At 35.4% G+C, this 25,750-nt stretch overlaps 1 protein-coding gene across 1 annotated transcript in view; it reads right to left on the bottom strand.

The window, feature by feature from the left end:
* Nucleotides 1–25,750, bottom strand: part of LOC150099128 (folliculin-interacting protein 2-like) — a 412,583-nt gene that overhangs the window by 337,520 nt on the left and 49,313 nt on the right. The window contains exon 4 of the mRNA XM_090404004.1: nucleotides 14,927–14,986. Coding sequence (XP_090260130.1) covers nucleotides 14,927–14,986 — 60 coding nt within the window. The remainder of the gene's footprint in view (nucleotides 1–14,926; nucleotides 14,987–25,750) is intronic.

Raw genomic sequence — 25,750 nt, 5'->3', positions numbered from 1 at the left:
AGGTAACTCAAAGCATCATGGGGTAGCTGTGATGCTGAAGACAGTTCAGGAAAGAATCCTTCTTGGTTATAATCCCATTAATGACAAGATACTATGTATTAGGATACTTAAGGCTCATCCTACTGTTGGATTCTGATTATGTAGAGATTAGAGTAATTATTATTTGCTTCAGAATCCAACATGATCTTCCATCACAAAGGCTAGACTTGTAAATATTATTTAATGTAAACAACTTATTTTACAATTTAATATTCATATAACTACTTTAATTTTATCTAATATTTAATTATTTAATCAAAGATATGTGTTAATAGTAATAAGATTCTGTATTAAAATATTATTAAGCTATTTTAATTATTATTATGTTAATATTATAAGAACTTGTATTTGATAATTTAACTGCACATTTATTGAAATATAAATATTCTTTATTTATTCCTGTTTGTGAAAGTTTAACGTTATGCAATAGCTCAATTTTATTATATTTTGTTTTGTTGTCATGGAGACGTATGTAAGTGAGTGAGCACGTTTTGGAACACCACGTGAGGAGAAGGTTTATTGAAAAGAGTTTTAGAAAGAAAACACGAGAATAATTAGGCAGGAAAAACAGATATATAAGCGATGAACGCTGGAATTATTAATTAATTAGGAGATTAGATGATTAGAGATTTATAAGAGAGAGAGTGGCATTAGGTTGGAATCGGAGCATTCGGCATTCGGAAATCACAGTACGTTAATACCGAGTCGGTAAGTCACTCAAGCAGCTAAATAAGCTCTACTAGTCGAGAGGCAGTTAGCTAATAAGTTGTAGAATAACAATTATAGCTACGGAAGACAGCTGGGTGACTACTAAATAGACTAGCAATACTTGAATTGAGATTTAATTTCAGGGCCGACCTTTCAAGGACACACAGAACCTTGAAGCAAAGCACAAAGTTACTAAAGAATAGTAGAGCTGTAAAGTTGAAGTATACCGATAGCTGTGTTTAGAATTGTAGTGTCTAAGAATTAATTGAATGCCGGAAGAGTGAACAACTGTGCATATAAAACCTAAAGTTAAGGAATTATTGTGTTGCCCTACTTCATGAGTGATTAGTAGTACTTTATGCAACAACGTTTGTTTATGTGTATTGTGACAGATGATTAATTCAGTTATTGCTTAGAATAATTATTTTAATGAGTGCCGTTTACTGTTTAAAGTGTTTACAGTTATAAAAAGTGTATATGTATAAGTAGATGAAGATAGAAGATTATCGGTAAGATTATTCCAACCATTAATATTCCTATACAGAGAAGTGCGTGAGTTTCATCCTAGAATTTCCTTATGTTAACAGTAACTATTTCGGAAATTAGCCAAAGTGTAAATTTAAAAGTGTTTGTTTGTGAAGAAGTGTTAATGCAATTTTTGTCGTATTTGGAACTTAAAGAACTGTGAGAAGACTGTACGTATTAGAGATAACAGATTTACCATTGTCTGAGTTTGTATAACAGTATTATCAGAAAGGCTGAAGTGTTTATAATAACTTATTTAGTATTTTGATCTTAAGTGTATAATTTGTGATTATAAAATTAAGTATTTGTTTTTGTTAATCTAAAGTTGTGTTTTGCCTGAATCTCTTTTACTGCACCATTCATAAAATATTCGAACCAAAGCGGGAAAATTAAGTAAGTTAAATATACTCGGCCAGTATATATAATATTAACACCTAAAAGGAGAGATAGTTGTGAGTTGGTTTATCTTCAATTCTTGAACTAATTCAGATGTAAAGTGGTGCAGTCTTTAAATATAAATTTTCTTTATATTTGAATTAGAAATCAGCTTACAACTTATCAATTAGTTAAGAACATCGTAATAGTAATCATGTCGGATCCAGAGTATAGATTAAGACGAAGTAGGATCCAACACTACCAATGTGTCAATCATGGTAGTTTATGCACCCTACACAGATAGGCCTGATGAAGAGAGAGTAATTTTAAGAAAAACTTCGATTGTTTTGGACTCACTACCAAGGAGAGATGTACTTTACATCTTGGGAGAAAAGTGGGAAAGGGTATGAGAGTTAGGCCTGAGTGAGTGTTACATGTTTGGTCTGGATGAATGTAACACCCATGATAAGAGACTGTTGGAATTTGGAATCATGGGAACACCCATGATGGACTTATACTTGGACATCTAACAACGATAAGTCAAGATTGATTACATCCTGGTTCTCCAATGGTGGAAGACAAGCATCTCTTATGTGCATACTTGTTCTGGAGCAGACTGTGGTACAGATTATCAGCTAGTAAGAGCTAAAGTAAGACTAAGACTAAAATCTTCCAAGTCAGGCACATTCCACTAGACTGGATGTTAAAGTAATTCCTAGTGGATTCAGAGAGGAAATGTCAAATCGGTTGGATGATTTTTTGGAGACTAATAAGGAGAACTCACCAGAAATGCTTTGGGAAGGAGTCAAGGTTATAATACAGGATACAGCCAAGAAGTATCTCAGCTCAATAAGAAAACAAAGAAATCCATGGATATCAGATTCAACATGGCATCTAATCAAAAGAGGGCAGCTGGAAAAACAGAGACACGGGGACTGAAAAATATAAGAGATTACATAGAGACGTCAGAAGAGCTATCAGGCAGGACAAGGAAAAGTTTTATATTAATAAATGTGAAGAGATAAGAGTTCCAAATGAGGAGGCACAATTATAAAAGGATACTTCATTTAGTTCGTGACCTAAAGCACAAGTTTAAGACCATACTGAATGTCATCAAGGACAGTAATGGAGTGGTACTAACAGAAGAAATGGAAATCAAAACGAGATGGAAAGAATATTGTGAGGAACAGTACAACAGAGAGGATACAGAAAATTTGGAGGAGCCCTCCTGCATTTAGACATGAGATTGAAAGAGCAGTTAAACAACTTAATAGCAATAAGGCACTGGGTGCAGATAGAATCCCAGCAGAGTTAATTAAGGCTACAGGGGGTTGGAGGGATAAGAATATTTCACAGACCGATTACAAGAATATGGGAGACAGGATCATGGCCTAGAGACTGGAAGAAGTCTGTTTTCATATCACTACATAAGAAGGGAGATATGAAGTATTGCAAGAACTATTAGTTTAATATCTCATGGAAGAAAGATTATATTAAAGATCATACAAAATAGGATTGAGGCAGGATGCTAAGGAACAAGCAGATTTTTTGGAAAGGTCAAGGTACCAGAGATCAGATCCTTTGTCTTAGACAGATCATAGTAAAGTGTAAAGAATTTAGACTGCCTATAGTAATGTGTTTCATAGATTACACTAAAGATTTTGAACTGTGTTCAGCATGTGAAACTAGGAAAAAATGAAAAGAATGGATTTTCCTCAACACACCATCAGGCTGATAGTACAGGGAGTAAGAAGCAACAGTAAGAACAGGTGTTGTATTAACCACCTTTATATTACAATATATTACAATGTAATATCAATGGTATTACAATTTTAATATGCACTTTGCATCCATGGTAACTTGGACGTATATATACGTCCTGGCCAGTAGCATGGCTAACTGACTGGCTTTAGATTGGAAGGGAGCTAGGCAAGGATGTCTACTTTCTCCTCATTTAGTATCTATGCTGAGAACATCATGCATGTAGCATTGGATAAGCTCAAGACAGGAATTAGGATTAGGTGGTAGATTGATCAGTAATCTGAGATATGCTGATGATACAATACTCCTCTGTAATGTCAAGGAAGAATAGGACAAATTCTTGACAAAGTTAATGAGATCAGTAAGAACGGAGGCTCAATCCTAGCAAGACAAAGATTATGGTTCTCAAAGGAAATACAGGCAGGGAAGCTCCTAAGAAACAGGCGTACCTTAATGGAAAAAGAATTGAGGAAGTCAGTAAGTTCAAGTACCTGGTAGCCATTATTAATGTGAAGAATTGCTATTCAGAAGATGTCAGAAGAAAATTAGGAATGGCTAAAACAACAGTTAGAGACTTGTCTAAAATCTGGAAGGATGGATCTATCTCCACGGGAACAAAGTTGAGGATTTGGGATGCAGCTGTTTTTCCAACAGCGACTTATGGATGCAAAACATGGAACCTAAAGAAGTCTGATAGGAAAAGATAGCTGCTTTTGAGATGTGGTTGTTGAGGATAACATATACTGAAAGGCAACAAATGGATGGGTGCTAGAAAGGATAAGTAGAACTCTAAGGCTTCTTATGGATATTGAGAGAAAAAGTTTAAATACTTTGGACACATTGAAAGAATGGAAGGAGGACTTCTCAGAACAGTAATAGAAGGTAAAGTTCCTGGAAAAAAGAGGAAGGGACAGACTGTAAATGAGATGGATGGATGGTGTGTCTGATCTTCAGAGTTGAAGCCTCCAGAAAAGCATACAGCAGGACCAAATGGTGAGGACTGGTGTGGCACATCATTGATCATCTTAGTAACCACACAGCATTTTTTGATGTCTAACAGACGGATAAATGGAAGCTGCTCTACTTCGATTCTTTTTAAAACTTTCTTACAAGCTTTTCTTTTCAATATGATATTCAATTTTATCCAGCTCAACATTAAATGGTGATCATTTCCTATTTCAAATTCTCATTACCATATTCTTGTATCCTGAGGTAGCATGAAGATATCTCTATTAGCAATAACACAGACAATAATACTTTTATTTTTTGTATCTTCTCTCAATGTGAATTTGTACACATCTTTATGGTGAAACAAGGTATTAGTAATTATTATTATTATTATTATTATTACATGACAACTCCAGGGAGTCCAAAGACTCATCGAGAGAGGGCTTACTCTACAACTCTGTCTCCACTACTCAATCCACCAACCACAATGAACCACAACTACACCAACGGCATCTACTGACCACCACTAGTATTTCACAGACAATCACAAACATCCAAGCCCACGGGATTCGAACCCGCAGCCTTTTGGTTGGAGAGTAGATACGCTAACCACTCGGCCAATCAGGCCAGCTGGTCTATGTCCTGAAAAGAAATCCAGCAGGTACTTACGATTATTATCATCACAAGATGGTTATTTTAAAAAAAAGAAAAAAGAAGTAACTGGTATATTTGTAGATATATTATTACTGGTATATACTGAAGAGGCATAAACTGTCTTAAAATTTAACAGAAATAATTGCTGCTTTGCAATTTTATTTTGTGTTTAAAACTAATATATGTAATCATTTCACACAGAAATAAAAGTGATATCATCATGATTAAGTTCATATTATTACTCATATATTAGCAATTTTCCTCCAGATGTCTTTCACTCATTAGCACTTGGGCATTGTCATATCTAACATTTCAGTCATCAATGGCACTTCTGACTGAATTAATCCATATAGATATCGGTCTTCCTCTGGACCATTTTCCTACTATCTTAGCATCACACATTTATTTTGCTGATCTTTTCTGTCTGTTTCTAACACCTAAGATAAGCCCTGTTCACACATTCCTTAATACTAACAATGTCGAATTCATTACTAATATGTGTATTTTTAATATGATTCTGTCATTGAAGCCATCTAATCACTCTCCTAATTTTTCTCAGAAATCTCACACATCTGTAGTCTAGTCTTTGATGAATTTAGTTTAATCCTTTATCCCAGTGAGAGCAAACAAAGTTTGCACCTGAAAATATCTTCAGGACTGAATATAGTGTTGTACTAACTTACCTAGGTAAGTGATTAAACTAAATTCATTATAGTCTAACCTAGTGATAAATAAACTTTCAACAGTCTAGTCTTTGATTAAGTGCTTTATGTCTAAACCAACTGGCTTGAACACTGTCTTGTATATACCACTAGTTCGATGTTTTGGCTAATTTCTCTCTTATTCCATATAAATTTATTCAACTGGCTCCCCACCAAACCATAAACTGTGCTAAATAGCTGAAATATTTTACTTGTTTTATAGGTTCTGCATTCCATATGCAGCTGACATTTTCATAGTTTTGGTCTTTTTATTGCTAATTTTCATGCTAAATTTGTTATGTCTATTATTCAGTTTAGTTAGATAATCATGGAGACTTGCAGTTAGTCTGTTTAAGAGTATGTCATCTGCATAAAGCAAAGAGTCCATCCAGGATTGTCTGTCTTGCTGAAGCTGAAGAGGACAAATAGTGCAAGAGACTACCAGGAAGAACCCATTTCTGGATGCCCACAGGTTGCACCACAAGACAAACATGGCAGCAAGGCACTGGATCCCAGAGATGGTGGTCTGAGAGATAGGATAGTAAAAAAAGTCTCAGGATAAGTAGAGTGAAGAATATGTGAAGAAAAGCATAAAAAAAGAATGAGAACAAAGAGGGACTACTATCACTAGGAGTTTCCCTTCACCGTGAACAGGAGCCTCATGGAGAGAACATTTTGTGAAATGGTTTTAAAAAACTAGTAATATTGTGGCATATCGCTGTTGCTCATCCAACATGAAAGGAAATAAAATACACATATACTACTAAAAACAGACTTATCCATACGAAATCCATTTCTATTTGCCAATTCTCTCACACAATCCCTAAATGTAAGTGCTATTATCCCATCTAATTCTACATATTTACATCAAGCTCTTGAAACATCTTTAACGTCTCCTCTTCATCCACTTCTATTTTGTCATCTAGTACCTCCACAATATTTGGAGGCCATGATATTTCCATACAAGGTGTATACTGGCAAAATGTCTTTCTCTCTTTCTTCTCTAATTCTGCTATTTCTGGTATACAGCACTTTCCTACTATTTATTATTATTATTATATAACTCTAATAGCATCGCAGAGAAGAAGAGTCATATAATAATAATAATAATAATAAATAATAGAGACCAATGGATGGAGCAAGGTGAAGTGAAACTTGTTCCAGATGAATTGGAACAAGTTGCAGGAGTGAGATGGACGGGAAAGGCAGAAAACCGTGTTAATCATATTGGGCTGTTAGTCCAATATGATTAACACGTTACTGAGCACAAAAGTCACTTAAAAGTTCTCTTTCCTTTCGATTAGAAATCTGTTCTTCTCTCTTTGCTCCAATACTAATTGTTACATGAACAAGGAAATTTCTGTACATTACGTGTCCTGAGAGGATATCGCACTTCTTTCGTCCGTCCTTTGTAGTCAGACGTCTTTCTGCTTTATCAAGTTGTGTCAATGTGGAGGTAACGCTGATCGACACAAATCGCCATTCCTTGCACTTTGCCGGACTAAAGTTCGTCTACCGGATCGATATCTTCATCTCGGCTGTCCTTCAAAGGGGAACTTTTCCGATGTCTCGCATCGGTCAACTCTTACTGATGGCCCTAGTTGATGCCTGCCATTAGCTCACGTATAGCATGTCCGACTCCTTCAGCTAGCAACCGGGAGGAGATTACTTCCGGAGTTGTCGATCGGTCAGCACTCTGCTTGTCCACACGAGAAACAGGAACAGAAAAAAAACAGGGATCAAAACCCGTGTGAACTTGCTTTTATTCTTCTTTGTAGTGCCCTCTTTTCATATCGGAGGATCTCTCATTGCGCTCTTCTATTCGCTCCTACGTGTCCCATTTCTGCTCCTTGAAGAGCGCTCTTTTCACCGAATGCGAGTTGAGTTCACCTTCCACGAACACTCTCGCTTTGGGCGTTACGTCATCATAGGCAGCTAGCTAGCAACCTTTGGACCTTTGTTTGCACTTAGACATACATTCTTACATAGAGTATAATTTTGACATCAATAATTTTAAACAATATAATTCTATTCAGATATACAATTTTCTCCTCTATTTTACTTCTTTCTAAGGTAATTCTAACATGTTTTCTTTTATATTTTGCTTTCTTAACTAACAGTACAAGTATTTCTAGCTCAGAATTTTGTTTCTTGTTAAATCTTGAATGAATGATTCTTTTGTTGAAAGAGTCCTTATTCAAGATCTAACAATTTCTTCTTAATAGTTCATCAGTGCTGTGTGCATGTGCATTTTGCTCGTAACATAATGAAAGAACTTTATAGAATTTCCTTGGGTCTGCCCTCTCCTGTCAGGCCAACACACGAGAAATGCAAAACCTAAATCACATCAGCAGTGCATGTAGGTTAGATATTTATTTCATATGGGGTTCCCCCCCCCCCTCCCTTAGGATGGGTTGAGCCCTCCTAATGAGGGATTAAGTATATTTTATGACTGCAGGTCTGTGTGTGTGTGTGTGTGTCCACAGGGCCAATTGGCCTGTTCTGAGGGATGAAAAACCAAGTTTCTGGATGAAAAACCCCCTACCTCCATATAGGCTGACTAACTCACCTTTATTCAAAACAGACCAAATAAAGATTCCTCACATCAAAGACAGGAATCGAACTCAGGTCTTTCTGACCAAAGGGCTTCATCTATATCGAGTGAGCTACAGAAGCTCTTATAAGTTAGTGATCAAGAAGAAAGGAACCTGTTGATAGGTTTGATTGAGCCACTAGAGATTATAGTTCTTAGGGAAAATTATATGAAAGAGATAAAAAAAAGGACAACAAGGAGCTGATTTGGTACATTTGGCACTGAAAAATCAACAGATGTTGCCTAACTGTTCATATTTATGAGTTTGAGGGAAAATGGAGGAAAAGTGTCAGCCACTTTGGCAGCACAGTATTCATAAAAATACTTGTAGAAGAAGCACAAAGCAGAAACAGCTATAAGTCCAAGAGTAAAAGATCACCAATTAACCAAATTGTCCTCTTCTGGACAGCATCAAGCAATTTTAGAGAGGTTTTATGCACCTTATGTGTGAAAACAATATTCTAAGGTAGGACAGATTTGGGATTCATTGTGTTAGGAGTTGTATAAGTGAGAAATAATATTTGGGCAAAAAAAAAAGCACACCTAGTTTTTTTTTTGGATGCAGAAGAGCAGTCTCTTTCAATTCTTGCTTCACCGCTAACCTGGACTGGTGAAACAAGCCTCACCTGCCCAGTCGAGGTGAGGCTTGTTCTTGCTAGAGGCGCTCAGACTGTTGGCAATGGTTAGTAATCTATTGTAGATTTCAGTTACACTTCCCTTATCTTTCTGAGTACTTCTCTGTAAGATCCATATGTTGGGACCTAAACTTCTCAATTTAGAGAACCGAGAAATTAGTACCTCCTTAAACTTGGAGTATTCTAAAGTTTCCTTCAAAATAGGGGAGGAATATAGGAAGCTTTTTGCCTTTCCCATAAGCTTACTCCTTAACAAGATGAGAAGTTGGAAGTCTGTTCATCTGCCCACCGTCCTTAATTCTTCGGCGAAGCCAAAGAAAGCTAATACATCGTCGGTATCTTCTCCAGAAAATTGTGGAAAAACTTGCTGAGGATTTATAGTCCTAAAAAATTCACTGTCGTCCATTCCTGTACTAAATGGTTGATTCATACCTGTATATCAATTTACAATGATTTCAAAATTTTTACAAGAAAAAATTTCCTTAACTGCCTGATCCTAATTCAAAACTGACTTCAATTCACCACACTGATCTTTTTAAATGTGTGAATCAAATCCTGTTGGCTGCGCCATTGTAAAAAAAAATTATGGTTGGTTATTTTTTTTATGTTATCTGTCAAATCTTATAATTAATTCTTGTTCGGCTTCATCTTTGAAAAATCTGCTAATTTTGTTATTTATTTATATGTTATGTTTCGCCCCTTGTCTAATCTTAATCCTTGGTAGTACTTCAAACTTATGGGTGCTACTAATAAATTGCTCGAGTGTGCGCAACTCTGATAACAAAGACAGTGCCTCAGGCTAAAGCCAGATTCTTTGTTAGATTACTAGTGCTCAATCGGATTAAAAATTTTGGAAATTTATTTGTTTAAGCTGCACCACCAAAATTTACAGGATAAGAGAATTTTCTTTATCCAAGATTAAAAACTCAGTATGGCACCAATCTTTAATTCTCTATCTTATAATACATACACATAGGTTCTGTTTATGAGCAATGCACTGAATTTAGTGATCAGGCAAGTTATTTGTTTAATAAGAAAATAATTTATTCATTACTAAGAAAAAGAGATATACAACTGTCATTCGATAATTTCAACTGAGTCTAGCATATAGGGTCTATTAAGCAACTCGATATAATATACACTCCTGTCCCTTAACTAATCTTGAACTTTTCAGGGACCACGTTGCCTAAAACTTTAGCTAATTTTAGATTATCATCACATAAAACTCAGGTTCAGGAATTATCTATTAATATCAGATTCTAGTATTACACTCTATAACTTGGCTATGATCTCTAGCACAGAGTAATTGATCTCATCTAATGGTATAGTTCCTAAAGTCCTGCATTACTAAATAAAGTACAATTCCAGTTAATTTTCATTCATCGTCACAAAATTTTACTAATTTTCTTCCTACCAGACAAATGGAAAGTTCTTACTTGGTAGCGAAATCGGGATCTCTCAGGCTTTTTCTTGCAAACATCTTTTGAATTCCTGTGGCTCGTAATTTCACATCAGTTTCTTCCTAGATGAGTTTCTTTTGCTGTTACGTTCCTCTGGCCTTTGCTTCTTGTATGTAGGTCTGGGAAAATGGTCACGATTCATTGCCTACGATCCTTGCGAAGCTCAGCTGCCATTGTCTGACCTCATATTTCCGCATAATCTGCTCAGATTACGTTGACTTCATTGCCATACAGAGTCCTAAATCTTACATCGGAATCTACTTAACCACATAACTGCATCCGGCCACTCCACTCCCGATCGTACTGGAACATCGACTCTCCGGAAACAACAGGAAAAAAAGCCCCTTTTTGGCGTTGTAAACCTCTATATATCCGGCTCCAATGACCTTCCCACTCTTACGTCATCGTCCACTTGGCACCTCGATACTCTGCATCTGATACCGTTGCTTGTCGTTGCATTTCCACGGGAAACCCCTACGCAACGTTGACCTTTGTGTTCGTGTTAGCCTCAGGTCACTAATTAATCCTCTTATTTTGTCTGGAACTTTAACTGGACCTTGGTATACTTATGCACAATTCACCACATATACAATTTCTATTTTTCTCATACAAAACACTCGATAATACAATATTCAAAATTTAAAGGAATAGACGTTAACGTTATTTCATTTAGACTTAATTTCCTTATTAACAGACAAGTATTTTAGCAGGATTTTTTGATACTTGTTAAATCTGAACAATAGATCTTATATTACTATAATTCCTTCTATTCAAGATTTAACACCATCCATCAAGCTACTTCAGGTACTATATCCAATACTTTCTCCATTAGTCCCTTCCAACATGTGCTTGAGGATAATTACTTTATAGAACTTGAGGATTTCTACTCAGAGATAACAGGATACTGATCTTCATATATTTTTGGATACAGCAATATACAATAAACTTTAATCAATTAAGGATATTTTGTTGCCATTTTATATTGGTTCAACAAGTCATTTCAATAATCTTATATTGCAAAATTCATTTGCAATTTTGCAGCTTAGTTCATAACCCCAAAGGAACAAATGAAATAAGAAATTTATTCAACTATGAATATTTTGTGGGTTTTATAGCCAGCATCTTCAAAGCACAAATAGTTTGTTTATGCAAGCACTAATAACTGGTTATTAATGGGAATAATATTTTAAAATAGTAACAGATAAAAAACTAAAGGCTCCAAAGTTCTAACAAAATATTCCTGCTGTGAAAACACTAGACAATAAACTAGTAAAATATTAGCTGCTAAATAAATAAATTTAGCAATCTATTTAGCTGCTAATATTTTATTGGTTATCTATCTAAGCTATCAATACATCTTCTTCTTCTTCTTTAGTATTCTGCAATTGAGCAAGTTCTTCTTTTAGTAGCAGAAACTTTCCTTCCACTCTCTTCTATTCTGAGCCTTCTCTTTCAAGGTTGTGTACCTGTCTCCATTGAGCATGTCATCTAGCATTGTTTTCCTTAATCTTCCTCTGGGTCTTTTTCCGTCTATTTTTCCTTCGATGGCATCTCTGATGATTCCATTCCCTCTCAGAATATATCCGATCCAGTTTCCCTTGCTTCTTTTTATCCTCTTTAACAGACTTCTTTCTTCTTCTACTCTTTTTAAGACCTCTTCATTAGTCATTTTATCTGTCCATTTGATTTTTTCCATCCTTCTCCAAATCCACATCTCAAAGCTTTCCAAAATCTTAATTTCTTCTTTCTTCAATGTCCAAGTTTCAGATGCATAGAGGGAAACACTCCACACATAACATTTTATTAGTCTTTTCTATAGGTTTCTATCCATTTTACTTCTGAATAAATTCCATTTTCTACTAAAGGCATCTCTTCCCATCGCTATTCTTGCTTTTATGTCACTTTTACATCTTCCATCACTGCTAATGCTTCCTAGATATTTAAATGTCTTTACTTGATTCAATTTTTCCCCATTTATTCTGATATCCATATTTGCCTCTTTCCTTGCCATTTTCATCACATTTGTTTTTCTGATGTTAATTTTCATTCCATAATTGATACAGGATTCCAGTAATCTGTTCAACAAATGTTGTAGTCCTGTTTCAGTGTTTGATAGTAATGCCTTGTCATCTGCATATCTTATTGCAAATACCCGTCTACCTCCAATCTTTATTCCTTCTTCCGAATTTTCCAGTGCTTCTTTTAACAATGTTTCGGAATACATGTTGAACAAAATTGGTGACAGAGAAGCCTTGTCTTACTCCTCATCCAATGATACCTGGTTCTGTTGTACCATATATGTCTCTCACCATCGCAGTTTGTCCCATATATAGTGAGATAATTAGCCTTCTGTCTTTCCAATCTATACCAATCTTTTCCATTACTTCCACCATCTTATCCCATTTTACATAGTCAAAAGCTTTCTTAAAATCTATATAACAGATGTTAACTTCTTTATTCACTTCTAGACTTCTTTCACCTACTATTAACAGTCCAATCGTATCTCTTGTTCCCCTACTCTTCCTGAAACCAAACTGATCTTCTCCAAGAAATTCTTCCACTTCAGATGCAATTCTTCGTGTTAAGATTTTTATAAGTATTTTTGATGTATGGGAAATGAGGCTTATTGTTCTAAAATCCTTGCAGTTCACTGCATTACTTTTCTTGGTATAGGTATAAATATTAAGGTCATAAAATCTTTTGGTAGTTCTCCTTTGTTATAAATTAAATTTATTATTTTGATTATTTCTTCAGTTCCTTTCTTCTGAAGTTGCTTCACGAATTCTGCAGGTATTTCATCTATCCCTTCTGCCTTTCCACATTTTAGTTCCTTAATGGCCATTTCTACTTCTGTCTTCAAAATCTCTGGGCCTAGATCATCTTCATTTACCTTCTTTATATCCTCTAATGGCAACTCATTTGCTCTATTTTCCTTGTCATATAGATCTTCAATGTATTCCTTCCATCTCATTAGGATTTTATCTTCTTCAGTTATGATTTCTCCATTCTTATTTTCTATGCCTCTAGCTCGAATTCTATTTCTCTTGTGATTCATGCTTCTTGCTTTTTCATATAAAAGATCATACCTTCCCACTCTCTCATAATTTTCCATTTCTTCACATTGTTTTTTAAGCCAATCTTCTCTACTTCTTTCTGCTTCCCTTCTCAATCTGCATTCAGGGTTCTATATTGTATTTTCCCTTCTGGGGTGTCTTTATTTTTCCATTTTCTTCTTTCTTCCATTAGAGAAATCATCTCATTAGTTATCCAAGGTTTTTTTATTCTTTTAGCTCTTACATATCCAATTTCTTTTTCTGCAATCTTCTTTATTTTCTCTTTAACTTGCTCCCATTTCTTTTCTGGATCTTCAGTTTTGACAAAACTTGTTTCCTCTAATTCTTTCTCTATCTATTTCCAAATTCCTTGGTATTTTTTAATTTCTCCAAGTTCCATTTTTTCCTTTTCATAGCTTCTTTTATTTTCTTTAGTTTCACATTTATTTCTATGAATAGTAAGTCGTGGTCAGAGTAAATATCAGCTCCAGGATATGTACTTGTATTTTTTACACTACTTCTTGTATCTTTGCTTTACTATAATCTTTCCTTTCCGTATATCCTGGTTTTTTCCATGTGTATAGTCTTCTCTTAGATTTTTTAAACCAAGTATTTGTAATTATTAGCTTATTTTCTTTACAGAATTCCACTAACCTTTCCCCTCTCTCATTTCTATTACTTAGTCTATATCTTCCTACTACACTGCCATCCTCTTCTTCTCCTAAAACTCCATTCCAATCTCCCATTATAATCATATAGTCTTTTCTTTTTTCTTCTTTAATTACTTCTTGTAAATGTTCGTACATTTCCTCTATTTCCTCATCTGAATGGTCACTTGTTGGCATATATAACCTGCATTATTGTTATGTCCACTAGTTCAGCCTTCAATTTTACCACCATAATCCTGTCATTCAGACAGTTTATGCTAATGATGCTCTTTGCTGTTCTTTTATTAAAAACTAGTGCAACTCCTTTTTCCTTTTTATCTCCACCTGAGTAAATTACTCTTACTTCGTCACTATAAAAATCACCTATTCCTTCCCATCTGACTTCACAGAGCCCTATGATATCAATTTTTCCTTTGTCCATTTCTTGTTTGAGATTTTCTAATTTTCCACATCTGTTCATTGTGCTCACATTCCATGTTGCAATTTTGATTCTCTGATGATCTTTCATTTTCAGTTTGTTTATAGCTTGTTTTAGTCACTGTTAGAGGTTTGATCGGGAAGAACATCAGCCCTTGAAGCGTCCTTATTTCCCAATATCGTATCTATTCCAATTTGCAATACATTGGAATAGATACAATACAATATCAATACATCTAACAAACTATAAATATCATCAATCATTCAAAATAAAAACAATTTACATATTTCATAAATGTACCAACTAAATAAATATTAACACCGATGTTAAAAACGGATAGGCTATTTTTCTGAACAGGCTACTTGCACCAAAAATAAAAAATACTTACCGATACAAATTTGGAGCTGGTACTGGAAACACAAGACTTATCATCAACTGGGGCGGAGATCTTGGGGAGAAAAGAGTAAAGAAAGAAGCAAGATAAGTAAGTAAGTAAATGAGAATTACAAAGGATAGTCATTGCAAAGTTAAAAACTTTTAACAACTAGTGGCTTCTTCAGAGTTTATACAGTTTGTAGGGCACATGAAGTGGACAGGGATTACTTGAGGAGGAGGATAAACAAAGTGGGGGTTAAAAACTAGAGATATAAAGCAAGACCTGCAAAAAACATTGCATATGCATGAGGTTTGCCATTATCAAATTAGACTACTTGTTCAGATTTGCATTGCATTCATGTAACAAGATGGATGCGAAATCTGGAACAATATTAGCAAAAAAATCCTTTCTGATCCTCATTTATTTTAGTGATACAAAATGCTATTCGAAAATGAACAGTTACAGTTTACATAAAAAAGGCAGGTACATTTTCAAGAAATTAAATTGCAAAAAAAGCACTGCTGATTAATTGCTTAATTTTTCTAAAATGATGCAGGAATAATAATTTAACTAAGGTTTTGTGCATCAAGGAGCATGCATTTTCACACTGGGCAAAATGAATATATCGTAAAGTTTCATTAGCCCTAATTTGTGAATGTATTTGTCACACTAGGTTTGCCATTAGCAAATTAGACTACTTGTCCTGATTTGCATTGCATTCTTGTAACAAGATGGATGCCAAATCTGAAACAATATTAACAATATGATTTGTTATTCTTATCAGCACTGTTATATATGTTGCACTAACTGTATGAAAAAATCTGATTTCTTATTCAATTCTCAATCAAACAGATCCTTTCAGATAAAGGTAAGGAAACCTTTATCTAATGGTATTAACCTTCAGATAAAGGCTTATTAATCTTCATTATTAACTTTTTTAACCACTTTACATGTTTAGAAGACTATTAAAAAAAACATTTCAACTTCACCATGATTCCTGGCTATATTACATCTTAGCGATCTTAGCATCTTTGATTGTGGATGTATCATCAGTGCAAGACAGATGGGTCATTCTATTGCCTAAGTGGTAAGAACCTTAGGTTCTCAAGGGCAACCATATCAAGGGTCTACTGCAAATATACCACAACGGATGTACCAGCCCCCAGCAAGTAAGTGGTGGCTAACCACACACTATTGATGACCGAGGTCAATGTAGACTGTCCAGGCTCGTATAGACCAACTGCAGGGCAACAATGGCACAAATCAAATCCAGTTTTAATGCTGGAGGTCCAAGCAGTGCCAGCAAGTGAACAGTACAGCATACCATGAGTGAAGGTCATATGCTAATGTCATTAGCATAACTAATACTGTAATTACACAGGTATTTTTTATTACATGTACTTTCACAAATTTCTTTGAGAGATGGATTAGGCATGACCACTCAGTAATTAATCCACAATCTATAATGACATCACTTTAAGAATTAACTTGTTTTGCAACTACTACAGCTAAATTACTTGCAAGTTACTAAAAAAAAGTGTTTTCATCTATGTTAAGAACCATTCAGTAAATTGACTGCAGATCAGGATTAAATCCTTAAGGCAGAGACTTAGTGGAAAATTTGAAAAGTTAGAACTTGCCTTAATCAGGAGACAGAAGTGGAAAATTAAGGGGGAGACCTATATCCAGAAATGGATGGAAAGAGGTTAAAGAAGAAGATTAATGTTAGTTCACTTTTCAGCAAAAATGGATGAAGTCTGTGAAATTGTTCCATCTCAGAAGGGAAGTGTTAAAATTAATACACGTGATCATTTATTGGTGCAGGATAAACATTATAATGATGTTGTAAAATCTCTCATGATATGCGACTTCGTAACTTATCATGTTCATTTTTACATGTTTTTTTTGTTTAGGAGAATGTACTTAGAGAAACATTAATTTTTGTAATAATCTTGTAATGAGCCTTTGTTAAAAGAATGTGGCATTACATGTCATCATGTAATGATATTAACTCATGTTAAATCAGTAAGTCAAATTATAAAAATAGTGAGAAGTTCCAGGAATTGTCATAGATGGAAATTTCAAAAATATACATGAATGATGCCATCATGTCCAAAGGTCAATACATGACCATAGTGAAGAATTCTAAGAATTGTCATGGATAGAGAATTCCAAAGATGCATGAAGAATAATGTCAGCATGTCCGAAGGTTAATACGTGACAATTTTTGAGAGATGTGTGCATGCGCACAAGGGAAGTCCAAGCATATACAAAGCAGGTCGTCAAGGAGGAAATTTGTCTTGGGGCTTTCTAAGCCTTCTCTTACCTGGGTCTGCTGTCATGTAAGATTGTTGTCAGGAATTGAAAAAGAAGGAAGTTTGTCTTGGAGTTTTCTAAGCCTTCTCTTACCTGGGTCTGCTGTCATATAAGGTTGTTGTAAGGAACTGAAAGAGAAGGAAGTTTGTCTTAAGGTTTTCTAAGCCTTCTCTTACCTAAGTCCACCGTCACGCTATGTTCGCTGTTGGAAATCTAAAGAGAAGCATTGTGGGTTCTGAATCTTCTGCCTGGGTCCGTCACTGTGAGAAGTAATGTCTCAATTGTCTCAAAAGGAAAGAGCTGTACAGCACTGCCAAGTTAAGAGTCCTATACGTCAAAGAGTAATAGACGACTCAGACAAGGAAGAAATTTAGCGAGAAAATCAGGAACGGGCTGGCAAACGGAAAGACGAGAAAACTTACGTATGAACAAAAGGTTAATATGAAAGACAGTGTGCTGAACAAGAATTATAAGCAGTTATAATACTGAACAAGAATGTATGTCAAGTGTTCATGTTTATGAGATAATATATATTAACATTGAATTAGGCTTAAGCAAGGTATGCAGTTAATTATAACGATCTAGCATAACATTAACTGCATACCTTAAACAAGGTATGCAGTTAATGTTATGCTAGATCGTGAATTAGCTTAGAACTAAGGTTAGATTAGAAAGAATTGAGACTAGCGAGAGAATTGTAAAGACATTGTATACATATGTGAATGTGAATCATTCTGTAAACATTTCCTTTTGACTTAATTAAATGGTTTGTGAACAACACATTGGACTGATTCTGTCAATGCACTATCCTAAAAAAAAAACATGAACTTCTATCTTATGCAAACCTGCATAAGATAGAAGTTCATGGGATTTATAATAAACCACAACTAATTTAAAATAAGGGTATATATATATATATATATATATATATATATATATATATATATATATATATATATATATATATATATATAAGTGGGAAAAATAAACAATATCTGCTTTGTCTTTGATTTAAGATCTTATAATCTTGCACCCAATATATAGTCTAACTGGTACAGTCATAAAACAAAAAAATTTGTTAGACTATAGAATATTAAGTAAAGAAATTAAAGATAAAATAGCAGGGGAAGAAATAAAACAGAACGTTTTTATAACAATGTATATACAGGCAACTCTTATATAACACGGTTTCGATATAACGTGGTCTACAAATTGTGGTATCCCTTGTTCGACGCGGTTTCGATATAACGCGGTCGACAATTTCTAGTAACCCTTTTTTTTTTTTCATGTTTTTCATCGCGGAACTTAAAAATCAAATTTTATCTTCGTAAAATTTGTGTCTGCCCGTATCACGCAAGTAGTTATAAGTACTGTACAGAGGACTTTTGCAGTCTGTGTCATTCTCAACAAATAGTGCAATTAGAGACAGCTGGAATAAAAACGGTGCTAACTAATAAATCACATGTCCCCTCTCACAGAAACTACACTGTATAAACTTAAGCAAAACCATATGTTTCACCGAAACACAGTATCTAACTAAAAACTATTGTCCAATTTTTCAATTATGAAATAAGTGTTTTTATTGCATTTGAAATTCTCAATGTCATTATGACAGATCACAAAGGCTAACTTAAAATAAAAGACTACCAAGAATTGAAACATGCCATATAATGAATGCGCGAGTTCGCCTGCCACCGCAAACAAGAAGCCATAAAATTCAACCAAGGGTTGAAACGTTTGTGTGAGTTGAGCCAGTCAGTAATGAGAAGTTCCATCGGAACAACAAATGACACCCTGTTGTGAATGTGTTAAAACGTCTTTATAGCTGCTGTCTTGTGTAAAACAAAATTCAGCTTGAACGTATTGTAACAATTAAAAAAACTTGAATAATTTATAAGCGTATAAAAGGATATCACCTGTAAATCGTTGATGTGCCATCTCTGGAACAAGTGCCATAGGTTTGCCATCTAGAGTTTACTGTATAAAGTGTTTATTGTTGAAAATTGTCTTCGTTTTCTGCCAGGAAAGCGCATTTAAAATCATAAGTGTGTTATTCTCAAGCAGAGCAGTTTATTTTCTGGTGAGTTACATACATATGTAATGCTTTTTTTTTTAATGTAAAAGTTTATTTTTATTGTAATGGCCACTAAAATTGCAACAAAAGGGAAAAAACCAACATTGAAGAGGAAATTCATTTCTCTCGAAGAAAAAATTAAAATCTTGGATCGGTTGAAAATTGGAGAAAAACCAGGAGTTGTTGCAAGGACTCTGAATTTAAATGAATCAACAATTCGAACAATCAAACAAATTGAACATAAAATCCGAGAACGTGTTATTGCTGGTTCAATGGTAAGTGCAAAGCGCGTTGCTCGTGTTCGCGATATTCTAATAGAAAAAAATGGAGAAATCTCTAATGATTTGGACAGAAGATTGCACTCAAAAGAAAATTCCTTTGGATGGACACCTTATTAAGCAAAAAGCTCTCAACATTTAAAAGAACTTCATCAAGATTCTTCAGAAAAAATCTCTCAACATGGATTTTCTGCTAGTAAGGGTTGGTTTGAAAACTTTAAAAAGGGGTTTTCTTTGTATAATCTTAAAATCCAGGGAGAATCAGCATCAGCAGATGTTGAAGCTGCACAGAAATACCCAGCGGAACTTTTAAAAATCATTAAAGAAGATGGTTACATTGCAGACCAGGTGTTCAATGCAGATGAATCTGGGTTATATTGGGAAAAAATGCCAAAACGCATCTATATTTCGAAAAATGAAAGATCAGCTCCTGGATTCAAAGTTCCCAAAGATAGAATTACTCTACTGTTTTGTAGTAATGTATCAGGTGATTATATGACAAAACTAATGTTTATTAACTGATCTGCAAATCCTCGTGCAATGAAAGGGCTCGACAAGTCCATCCTACCTGTTTATTGGCGGGCCAACAAAAAGGCATGGGTTACAGCTAGCATGTTTGAAAATTAGTTTTTCAAGTGTTTTGTACCTGATGTAGAAAGTTACACAAAGAAAAAGAATATGGACTTCAAAATTCTACTAATTTTAGATAACGCATCAGGCTACCCAACAAATTTAAGCCATCCGAATATTAAAATAACTTGTTTGCTGCCTAATACTACTTCACTTATTCAAACCACTCAACCAAGGAATAATATCAACATTTAAGTTATATTATATTCGGCGAACATTTCAATTAATTTTGGAAAAAATGGAATCTATTTCAATATTGAATTGTGTAAAAATTATTTCTCTGTCCCTTAAGGAATTACAACCCTCTATGCTGAATGCTTGCTGGAAAAAAATATGGTCTGAAGCCATAATGGAACAAAATTTTGTACCTCCAGTGAATGCCGAGCTACATATAATAAACGTCACACACGTTTCTGGTGGAGAGGGCTTTTGCGATATGATTGAAAATGAAATTAGTGGATTAATTGATGGAGAAACAGATTTAAATGAGGAGGAACTGGTACAATTAATAGATGCGTCGAACCAAATGGCAGGGAAAGTTCTGCCTGTTCTGATTGTGTTGAATCCGTTAAAGAATTCAGTTTAAAGAAATTAGCAGAAGGATTGGACTTGGCAAGAAAGTTAGGAAGTTATTTTATGGATAATGATCCCTCAATGGAGCCCTCGGGAAAATTCACGAGACAATTGGATATTTGTTCAGCGCCATATTATGAACTTAATAAAAAATTGCAACATAGTGGAAAGCAAAGTCTTATTACTGACTTCTTGATGACTAAACCAGCCGAAATATGCAATGAGAATTATACAAATGATGTCCAAGAGATTTCAAGTGGTGACGACCTCCAGCCACTTAAAGAACATCTACGAAATGTTATTTCTGAAGACAGTGATGACGATTAAAATATGCTCTTTATTTTATTGTATCTAAAACATTTATGCATTATGTGCAATGAAATTTATGTACAATTTGTAATTTTTATAATTTTATACTACATATTTGTCATAGTTTATGTTTTCTTAACTTACATGAATTACCTGAATTAAATAAAAATATTGTTGTTTATATAATTTTTAAAAAAAAACAATTTCGGAACCTAACCCGGTGTGATCCATGTCTTGTATAACACGATTTATATAACGCGGCATTTCTATGGAACCTAACATCCGTGTTATACGAGGGCTACCTATTTATTAAAAAGTTGCAAAGGTAGAGCAAAAGCAAAATATATTGAAATGTGAAATAAGAATACTTTCAGAATATGAAGATTTAGAGTAATGCATTTTGATAGCGGAGGTGGTTAAGGGGGGTGTATAACTGAGAGGAGACCTCCACATAACCTTTAAAGGAATGTGAAGAACCGACCAGGCCTTCTGACCTGATTTTATTTCGTATCCAAACACAAGTAGTACAGTAGTAAGTAAGTCGTACAACATGATTTACACTAAATTAGGATACATTACAATGAGATCAGCTTAGATTTGGTAGGTAAATTATATAGGGAAATAATAATTAAAAATGAAAAAAGGAAACTATACATAACTTATATACAATAGATATGGTCAGATGTTCCTCCAGTATTCTGTACAATCAACTGCTCTTTCTGTGCAATAGAAAGAGCAGTTGATTGTACAAAAATCAACTGTGTATAAGGTCCTCTTTTGTGCAAGGTGATGGAAGAAAGGGGCAAGCAAGAAGGTGTTCCATGGACTGGGTTGTCCCACACTCACAATTTTCTGGGCCAATGAGGTAGCCCCATCTGATGAGGTTTTGTTTGCAGCGTCCTGTCATTCGCAGTCTGTTGAGGCTTTTCCATGTATTCAATTCCAAGTGGGCACCACGTGTAAGATGTTAGGCTACTGGAATACCAGTATTATTTTCAGGATACAGTGCAAACCATTGTTGAAGTCTTGTCTCTGGGAGGTTTTTAGGTGGTTCAACAGTTGCCAGGAAGCTATGTCGGGATCTTAGTCTTTGGGGCACTGCGGTCTGGCCGAATAGTGAGTGGCATTCATCATTCATTTGTCTGCTTCTTTCATCGCTGAGAATGCAGATCTTTGAATTGAAGGGATGCAATACCAGCCAAAGTATACAGGTCTTTTAGTGGTGTTGGTTTCAGGCATCCTGTAATTAAGCGGCATTCATCATTCATTTGTCTGCTTCTTTCATCGCTGAGAATGCAGATCTTTGAATTGAAGGGATGCAATACCAGCCAAAGTATACAGGTCTTTTAGTGGTGTTGGTTTCAGGCATCCTGTAATTAAGCGGCATCTTTCATTCAATGCTGGATCGAGTTTTTCAGCATGGCAGGATCTGGACCATACTGGGCAGGCATATTCAGCAGAAGAATAGCAAAGGGCCAAGGCAGAAGATCTCGGTGTGTTAGGGTTTGCACCCCATTTGGAGGAGGTAAGCTTTTGTAATATATTGTTTCTTGTTCACTTTTGCCTTTGTTTTTTCTATGTGGGTTTTATATGAGAGGGTGCGATCGAGAGTCACACCGAGGTAGATTGGGTTCCAGGAATATTCTATTTTAGAGCATTCCCAAGAAATCTGTAGCTTCCTGTTGGCCTCCTTATTCTTAAGGTGGAAAAGGCCAGTCTGGGTTTTCAAGGGGTTTGGTTTTAGTTGATTGCTGGTATAGTATGTGGTTAGACTATTAAAGGCAAGTGCTAGAGTAGTTTCAATGGACTTGAAATTTTTTGATTGAGTAAGTATGGCAAGGTCATCAGCATAGATAAAATTTCTAGTTTCTAGAAAGATGGGGAGATCATTGATGTAGATGTTGAAAAGTAATGGTGAAAACACACTTCCCTGGGGGAAGCCATTTTTTTGGAGGTGCCAGCGGCTCTTCCTACCCCCCAGGTCCACATAAAAACTCTTGGAAAACAGACATAAAAGTGTCTGTTTTCCAAGAGTGATTGGATCAGGAGGACAAGGCGATAGTCTCTAGTTATTCTGTATATTTTATTTCTGAGTGTGAGATGGTTTATAGTATAATATGCTGCAGTTAGATCCACAAAGACTGCTCCTGTGGCTAGTTTTTGCTCATAACCATTTTCTATTATATTGAATGAGGTTGAGAATTTGTGATGTGCAGGATTTGCCTGGTCTAAATCCAGCCTGCTCAGCAATAAGATAGGGTTCGATTAGAGATTGTAGCCTATTCAAGATTAATCATTCATAGAGTTTAAAGAGGTTGCTGAGTAGTGATATAGGTCTGTAATTTTTTGCTTCTGTTGGAGTTTTCCCTGGTTTCAGAAAGGCCAGCACTTTGCATACCTCCAGATAGTTGGTATTCTTAGGGTTCTGAGACAAGTGTTGTAGAGGTTTAATAGCCACTCTTTAGTCCTGTTTCCAAAATGTTTATTGTGTTCATTACAGACATCATCAAGGCCTGCAGATTTTCTAGGTTTTAATAGGTTTATGGCATCGTTGAGTTTGGTGATGGTGAAATCTGAGTTAATCATATTTTGTTCCTCACTTGGGATTCTAAATATCTTCTTTTTTTGTGTGCTTTTTAGGGAATTTTCCATTGAGCAGCAGCTGGTGAACAATTTGATTAGCTGTCACCTGCAGATGCTCATATGGCTTAGTGAAATTCTTCCTAATTCTGTTGATAAAGTTCCATGCCTTTCTGCTACTATGAGTCATATCAAGGGCTTCTATTTCTATTTTCCATGAGGAACCTCTTTCCTCTGCTATCTTGGAGCATAATTTTTCTCCTGCTTGGATAGTCTCTTCTGAGAAGGGGTTGATGTTGTAAAGTTGTAAGTAATCGGCATACTGGGCTTGTATATCATTGGAAAGGCCTGGAATGCAGTTTGTGCGGCATTCTCGGGGGATGTGTTTGGTGGAGATTTTCCTCAGTATTTTGATGAATTCAGGATACTCTTTAGGGTTTGGAGGGACTTGTTCTATGGAGCGGTCGAGATCTTCCACGAAACCCTTCCAATCAGCTTTTTGGAAATTAAATCGTCGTCTGTAAATGACTGTGTTAGGCATAATTGCTGGATTGAATTGAAACATTATAGGTCTACGTTGAGTTTGTGGAATCGGATTTAAGACCTTTTTAACACAAATGTTGGATATTTTTGAGCTAACAAATATGAGGTCAGGGTTATAGCCTCGCTTCCATCTGCCACTGTTGAAAGAAGCAGGGAGTTTTGGATTATGTATCAGGTTTAGAAAAGAGTTTGAGAACAGAAACCAAACCTTGGAGATTCAGTGGCAAGCCTTGAAGAAAACCCTGATCGATTCAGCCAGTGAGGCAAGTGGTGAGGTTGTCTGCAAGGATAGAAAGTCAAAGAGGCAGTGAAGGAAAAGAAGAAAGCATATCAAAAGTTCCTCGCAAATAAGTCAGCTTGTGCTCTTAGAGAATATAGAAACAAAGGTAAGAAAGCAAAACACTGTGTAAAACTAGCTAAACAAAAGTCATGGGAGGACTTTAGCAAGAACAAAGAGTTTGAGAACAGAAACCAAACCTTGGAGATTCAGTGGCAAGCCTTGAAGAAAACCCTGATCGATTCAGCCAGTGAGGCAAGTGGTGAGGTTGTCTGCAAGGATAGAAAGTCAAAGAGGCAGTGAAGGAAAAGAAGAAAGCATATCAAAAGTTCCTCGCAAATAAGTCAGCTTGTGCTCTTAGAGAATATAGAAACAAAGGTAAGAAAGCAAAACACTGTGTAAAACTAGCTAAACAAAAGTCATGGGAGGACTTTAGCAAGAACATAGAAAATAAATATCAAGAAGGTGGTAAGATATTCTTGAGGTTGTTGAAGAAGCATAAAAATGGAGGAAAGAGTGCTGTAAAAGGAATTAGTGATGATAAAGATGACATGAAAACAGGAGAAAAAGATATCCTTGAAGAATGGAGTAATTACTTCAAAAAATTGCTAAACGAAACAAGCAGTGATGACAGCACAGTGGTATAAAACCACTGACCAGGCATGCAGTCAGGAATACATATCCATACTTGAAGTAGAAAAAGCCATCAAAGGTTTGAAATGTGGAAAGGCAGCAGGAGTAGATGATATTCGACCAGAAATGCTGAAGTATGGTGGTATAAAAGTCTTAAAGTGGCTGCACTGTATAGTTCAGAAAGCCTGGACAGAGGGACAAATTCCTGATGATTAGAGTAGAGCTCTAATAGTACCCATATATAAAAAAGGAAATAAAACTGAATGTGAGAATTACAGAGATATTTCCCTATTGAGTGTTCCTGACAAGATCTATGCAAGTATACTTGAGAAAAGGTTGAAAAGAATTGTGGAAGAAAAGCTTGGTGAAGAACATGCTGGATTCAGGCCAAATAGAGGCTGTCAGGATCAGATCTTCGCTTTATGACAAATAGTTGAGAAAGCATGGAAATATAACAAATATCTGTATTTAAGTTTTGTAGATCTGGAAAAGGCATATGACAAGGTGCCAAGAGAAGCTCTTTGTTATATTGTAAATGGGGCATTCATCATCATCATCATCATCAAATTCCTGTCATGTACCCTCAAGGGGTGTACAGGATATGACAGTACTACATGAAAAAA

The sequence above is a fragment of the Typopeltis vanoorti genome, chromosome 14, assembly GCF_054136105.1.
Source record: "Typopeltis vanoorti isolate ZY-2024b chromosome 14, IOZ_Tvanoo_1.0, whole genome shotgun sequence".
Lineage (NCBI taxonomy): Eukaryota > Metazoa > Arthropoda > Arachnida > Uropygi > Thelyphonidae > Typopeltis > Typopeltis vanoorti.
The sequence above is the reverse complement of the archived record's forward strand: the minus strand, read 5'-3'. Positions and strand labels throughout refer to the sequence as shown.